This window comes from Camponotus floridanus, unplaced genomic scaffold (assembly GCF_003227725.1).
Source record: "Camponotus floridanus strain SB8 unplaced genomic scaffold, Cflo_v7.5 scaffold12, whole genome shotgun sequence".
In the NCBI taxonomy this organism is placed as follows: domain Eukaryota; kingdom Metazoa; phylum Arthropoda; class Insecta; order Hymenoptera; family Formicidae; genus Camponotus; species Camponotus floridanus.
The window spans coordinates 1,496,790-1,503,852 of NW_020229237.1; the positions used below are offsets into that span (position 1 = coordinate 1,496,790).

Consider the following 7,063-nt stretch of genomic DNA (forward strand, 5'->3'; position numbering starts at 1 on the left):
TGAAGATTACATGGTTACATTCATAGCTTATAGAATAGATTGGCAGCGTAGGAGACAGCCTACGTGCCGATCTTACCTAGACCTACGGAGTAGGCCAGTCTATTCTATAAGTCTATGATTCTTCCTATCCAATAATTGACAGCTTCGACAGTGACTCGAGTTGCCATTGGTCGTCGACGTCGTCAACGGGGTGTGATCGGCGCGCACGCTTATTCGTTCACGTCTCTAGATGAAATCGTATATAAGGAGGACTGCTTCCGTTCATCGCTTCGCTATTCTCGATGCACTCGGTCGCGATCAGCTGGTGACGTAACATACGACGAGCATTCTCGCGTGCGGGACGAAAGTTTCATCCAGTTGCGTGTCGCATATCGGTGTCCGTAGGTGGATCGCGAGCAGCAACGTACGGCGTAGGAGATTGACGATCCATTCTCCGATCGAGCTCGGTGCTCGTTTCTCTCGCGCGTACCCGCTCGTGTCGCTCGGTCACGCGTTGTCACGCTCGAAGAAACGTGCGCGCGAACCGCCAACTCTGTCCCTGCCGTGCGGGGGTGCGAATAGGGAGTGCACGTTACAAGGAGTAAGGAAAGAGAAGCGTGGATCCATCCAGGATGAGCGTCGACGCGTACGGGCCCAGCAGTCAGACCCTCACGTTCCTCGACACCGAGGAAACTGACCTGATCGGCGCGGACACGCAGGGCAGCGAATTCGACTTCACGGATTTCACGTTACCTTCCCAGAGTCAGACCCAGGCCTCGCAACACGACGCGACCCAGACGCAGTCCAGTCAACCCGTTCAGGTTAGTCGACGGACAATTGTCGTGCGCGTTCAGTCTCGTTACTGTAAGCTCGCCCGTTGATCTTCGACGCGAATTCATCCGTCCGGAAAGCGAATTCGAGTGGCCACGCGGCCTAACCTCACGCTTGTCAAGGGTGCGGCACAAAAGCGATCGCTCTTCGAGCGCTTTCCGCTTTACTCCGTTATCTTTGTTTCGTGACCTCGCATTTTTCCTCGATATCGAAATCTCGTAGATTTTCGAGAAAGGCCACCGAAATGATTTTAATGACGCTCGTTCGAGAAATGCACGAGATAAATCCACGTTCGTCGTGCATGTGGGTCGCTCGTCTCTCTCGAAGCCAGTTGCTAACACGAGGTTAAGTGTGTCGATTTGCGCTAGAATTTTGCAAGTTACGCAAGTTGCGCTCTCGTTGCACCTTAAATGTAATAATGAAACGAAAAAAATCGCATAATATATGTATTTAATTTTAAAACGACGTTAGACGAGAGATTTTTGACGATACATTTCATTTTTTGTGAAATTAACTTCTGCTTAAATGGATGAAATCACGGTAGGGTCTTGTATCAAATTTATCTAGCATAATAATTTCGCGAGAGAAACGATACTCTTTATAAGAAAAATGAAGTTTTTTCGATTTTATTTTCACAAAAATTCTTTTCTGTTCGCGGGCATTGAATAACTTCAACTTTTTTTCAAAAATATTTATTCTATAAATTTTCAACCATTTATTAATGATATGTTTTTAAATTTTGATATTTTTCTATTTTCTTTTAATAGCACATTGTACATTGTTACATAGTACGTTGTTATTTAGGTAAATGGAACAAACGGTAGTTCATCGTTGGATTTAAAGATTTCTGGAGCAGCTCAAAGTCTTGCCGAGTTGCAATTCGAGGAAGAGGAAGAGGAAGCATATTATAATCGTGATTTACCTGAACATGCATGTAAATACTGTGGTATCCACGAGGCATCATGCGTGGTTATGTGTAACGTTTGCCGAAAATGGTTTTGCAATGGACGTGGTAATACATCAGGATCACATATTATCAATCATCTTGTTCGTGCTAAACACAAGGAAGTTACATTACACAAGTAATTTATTTTTCTATCATATGTTTCTACCATAGAATATAAAAATGTATTATCAACATGTGCAAACAGTTTGAAACATTGTGTTTTTAGATCTGCCAATTTTTTTATTAAAATTTTTAACTTATAAACAAATCACTAATAACTTTTATGTTACAGAGATGGTCCTCTTGGAGAAACTGTTTTGGAATGTTATTCCTGTGCCACAAGAAATGTTTTTGTATTGGGTTTTATTCCTGCTAGAGCTGATTCTGTAGTCGTGTTGCTTTGTCGCCAACCATGTGCTGCACAGAGTTCTTTGAAAGATATGAATTGGTAAGAGTGAATTTGTCTCGACTTATTATATGTTGTGTATAAAAAAAAATATTTGTATATATTATATCAATGTTTTTTCAATATAATTATATATATGCATTAATATTTTTTTAAAAATATTTAGGGATCAAGAGCAATGGAAGCCTTTGATTGAAGATCGTAGTTTTTTATCTTGGTTAGTGAAAATCCCATCTGAACAAGAACAGTTGAGAGCTAGACAGATCTCAGCACAGCAGATTAATAAATTGGAGGAGTTATGGCGAGACAACGTCGATGCTACTTTCCAAGATCTTGAAAAGCCTGGAGTGGACGAGGAACCGCAACAAGTGTTGCTACGCTATGAGGATGGTTATCAATATCAAAATATTTTTGGCCCACTTGTAAAATTGGAAGCCGATTATGATAAACGGTTAAAAGAATCTCAAACTCAAGAGAATATTGAAGTACGATGGGATGTTGGATTAAACAAGAAGACTATCGCATACTTTGTGCTAGCTAAAACAGATGGTGATATGAAATTAATGCATGGGGACGAATTGAGACTCCGTTACTTGGGAGAGCTTCATAAGCCTTGGTCCGGAATTGGACATGTGATTAAGATCCCGGATAATTATGGGGAAGATGTTGGAATTGAGTTAAAAAATAATTCTGGAGCGCCAACAGAATGCGTCACTAACTTCGTCGTTGATTTCATTTGGAAAAGTACAAGTTTTGATAGGTAAGAATCATTGATGTAAAATGAATATAGATACTATTTTTTATGTGATTATGATTTTAACGAGTATTTTTATTTCCTTTTCTATTGTAGAATGCAGTCTGCATTACGCAAGTTTGCTGTTGATGACACATCTGTATCAGCTTACATATATCATAGACTATTAGGTCATGAAGTAGAAGAAGTTTTGTTCCGTTGTCATCTTCCTAAGCACTTTAGTGCGCCGAATTTGCCTGATTTGAACAGATCGCAAGTATATGCTGTAAAGCATGCTATACAACGACCCTTGTCTTTGATTCAAGGACCACCTGGAACAGGTAAAACCGTAACAAGTGCTACCATAGTTTATCAATTGGTAAAACAAAACGGTGGTCCGGTTCTTGTATGCGCTCCCTCCAATACTGCTGTCGATCAATTAACTGAGAAGATACATAAATCAAATCTGAAAGTTGTACGATTATGTGCCAAATCGCGAGAGGCCATTGATTCGCCCGTGAGTTTTCTCGCGCTGCATAATCAGATAAAGAACTTGGAGACCAACACTGAATTGCAAAAATTACAACAACTGAAAGACGAGACGGGTGAACTTTCAAGCGTTGATGAAAAACGCTATAGACTCTTGAAGAAAGCGGCGGAGAAGGAACTTCTGGAAGCAGCAGATGTAATTTGCTGTACCTGCGTAGGCGCTGGTGATCCTAGATTGCATCGATTAAAGTTCCATTCTATACTTATCGATGAGAGTATGCAGGCTACCGAACCAGAGTGCATGGTACCTGTTGTTTTAGGAGCCAAGCAACTGATACTTGTTGGTGATCATTGTCAGTTGGGTCCAGTGGTGATGTGTAAGAAAGCTGCCAGAGCTGGTTTGTCACAATCTCTATTCGAACGACTGGTGGTACTGGGAATTAGACCCTTCCGTTTGGAAGTACAATATCGTATGCATCCTGATCTTTCACGATTCCCGTCTAACTTTTTCTACGAAGGTTCTCTACAGAATGGCGTTTGCGCCGATGAAAGAAAATTATTGAAGATTGATTTTCCCTGGCCTGCAGTAGACAAGCCAATGTTCTTTTATGTCACGCAAGGTCAAGAAGAGATAGCTGGAAGCGGAACATCCTATTTGAATCGTACCGAAGCGTCTAATGTGGAAAAGATAATGACGCGATTTTTACGTTGCGGTGTGAAACCGGAACAAATCGGAGTGATAACCCCATATGAAGGTCAACGAGCTTATCTTGTGCAGTACATGCAGTATCAAGGTTCTCTGCACTCGAAATTATATCTGGAAATTGAAGTGGCGAGCGTGGACGCTTTTCAAGGACGCGAGAAAGATATAATAATAATGTCTTGCGTACGATCCAACGAACATCAGGGCATTGGCTTCTTGAATGATCCCCGAAGATTAAACGTGGCACTGACTCGCGCTAAATACGGTATCATCATTGTAGGAAACCCTAAGGTACTTTCGAAACAGCCACTCTGGAACCATCTGCTCAGCTTTTACAAGGAGCAAAAGGTGCTGGTCGAAGGGCCATTGAACAATCTAAAGGAATCTATGATCCAATTTGCTAAACCAAAAAAACTTGTAAACGCCGCCAATCCAGGTTCTCATTTCATGTCCACATCGATGTACGATGCTCGTGAAGCCTTGATCCCTGGATCAGTATACGATCGCTCTGGCACGCAGGTGAACGGCATGCAAAATCACAATCCATATTATCAGAGAAACGTGCCGCTTGACATTTTCAGTCGCACTCACGATACCATTAGCTACATCAGCCCGGAACGGGCGCAGGCGGCGATGAACAATGTACCGGTACCGCTGGGTATGTTCATGAACATGGCGCACGTGCCGCCGCGCTTCTATAATCAACATCAGCAAGCATTGCAGGCACGTCAGAATCAGAGAAATCGACGTGGTGCCACCGCCGCTTCGGTAAGAAACAAATCCGGTCCGCGTATGGGTAAAATGAATAGTCAAACCGAACAAAATACGCAGCCGTACAGCCAACCGGGTCTGCCGCTAACTCAGGGCACGACGCAGGGCATGTCTCAACCCGGCTTCAGTCTCTCGCAGCCTGGACTCAGTCAAGCGGAGCTTTCTCAGGATTCATTCGCGGTTGGTGAATTCCAGTCGCAAATGGACGGTCTGTTGTCACAAGATTCGACTTATCAGGGCGATCGAAGTGGTTTTTACCAATCGGGCCAGTCGCAAGCCGGAGGACAATTCTCGCAACCCTACTGAGCCGAGACCTACCTACGGCTGAGCAAAGCAATTGCCATGCCATGAAGGCTCGTTCGACCAATTCTTCTTCGACCAACAACCACAAATCACTAACTGCGCAAAACGGTAAAACGGCTCGACGATCGAGTACGATATTATTGCAGCATATCTCATGTCGTCGACGTGAGAAGAAAAGGGGAAAGTGAAAGGAGAACGAAAGTTCCGTAAACTAATTCGCCGTTGGCGGACTCCACCATGGATGAAAACATGCGCAAGGCTCATGATTATCTACTGACTGTAACACACAAGTGCGACAAGAACGAAAAAGGACATCCACACAGGCTGGAAAATACGACATACGACAAACTACCAATCACTATGATCACGCGCTTACCGCGAACGAACCGTTTTATTACGGGGATATCGCGTAATGCTAGAATTACAAAAAATATGTACACACAATGTAAAAAGAGAAAAGGGGAAAAAAAATGGAACGTAAAATGGATAGATTAATTTTATAACGACCGAATTCAACAAGTGTGCCAATGTAGCATCATCGGACGAATCCATGGCGAGGAGGTTCGCGAATGAGGATCTTTATAGCCGTCTACAACAAAATGGAAAATCGAATCTCGCAATAGCAAAGTGAAATGCTACATGTTTCTGCCACTTCGCCACAAATGTCAACATTGAGGAACCGAACGCAAAACACAAGAGAAATAGAAAGAAAAGAAGACTACATACATTTCGAATTTCTTTATACCAGTCATTCATCTCGAATTGAAAATAACACCGCTACTACTTGCTACTCGAATGCGTGAGCGCAAATCGCATCCTGAAAGTCGATATCGATTTCTCCGGCGGGATTTTGTCGAAAGGAAAGTCGCCAATTAAATCTTCGTCAGACAGTATGAGGCCAACAGCATTTCAATGTTATCACATGAAGGTGGGACATCCTTTCTCAGAGGATCGGCATCTTTGCCGTGATCGTGAGAAATTCATTGGTGGTTTTAATTATATCGATTAGTTTTTTGTTTCCTTATGTTATATCTATTGCTTACTTACCGCAGGGGTCAACAGAGCGCATTAAAAAGATTGCTTTCTTTCAGTAGGTCCTTAGTGGTGAGATCGATTTTTAGCGATTAATGTAATCGGATATAGACACAGCTTATCAAAATATATTATCGTTCTTTCTTTTACATATAACATATACATATATATATATCGCGTCGTATATATCGTTCTTGAATCTTTTCGCGACGACTAGTGAAACTGTTACAGCGCGGCAAAACGTTACTCTTTTCCAAGAGTAGTACTATTTTTTTTCCATATTAACTACTATGTATAATTTTGTTGCATCACATACATTAAGACAATACGATAATTTGTATCGTACAAATCGATGATGGATAAGAAATTGCTGAAATTTCTCTTTACTGATTTGACGTATTTGACTGCAACGTATCTCTACATAGGGGGAACTTTGACAAGCCATTACATGTAATGGCTTTTCTCGTAGCGAAAGGATTAACGTGCGAAACGATAATTATGTAAGCTTAGGATTGAAAAATTTTGATTTGTGTATTTTGGGGTGGAAACAACGAAACAACTCATTTTGAAACGTTATGGAGATATTTTACTGCTGTATCGACTAAAATGTCATATAGATTTTTTTTTGTATTCGGACATCGCTTTTTTGTTCTTTCCGAATCCCTGCTTTTTAATTAATTCTATACTCTGTCTGTATTGGCTTCTGGCGGTAATGAATTCTCATTATATTATTGCAATAGATTAAGTAATTATTAATGTAACCTGCGCATTACATGACACTAAATTCTTTTATTTCTTCTGTCCGACCAACAGCGCACCGCTACATAACAGCAGATTATAATATTAAAATTTATTGTCTCTTATGAAATC

At 41.5% G+C, this 7,063-nt stretch overlaps 1 protein-coding gene across 2 annotated transcripts; it reads left to right on the top strand.

Annotated features, from left to right (window-relative positions):
• Nucleotides 1–265: 265 nt before the first annotated feature.
• Nucleotides 266–6,686, top strand: LOC105258992 (regulator of nonsense transcripts 1 homolog). 2 transcript variants are annotated; one of them, XM_011270632.3, is made up of 5 exons: nt 266–800; nt 1,615–1,892; nt 2,049–2,204; nt 2,329–2,922; nt 3,013–6,686. In XM_011270632.3, the coding sequence occupies exons 1-5, from the start codon at nt 612–614 to the stop codon at nt 5,162–5,164; spliced, it is 3,369 nt and encodes a 1,122-aa protein (XP_011268934.1). In that variant the 5' UTR covers nt 266–611; the 3' UTR covers nt 5,165–6,686. The 2 variants fall into 2 exon arrangements, with proteins under 2 accessions (XP_011268934.1, XP_025271092.1); XM_025415307.1 differs by lacking the exon at nt 266–800 and adding an exon at nt 1,321–1,350.
• Nucleotides 6,687–7,063: the final 377 nt, after the last annotated feature.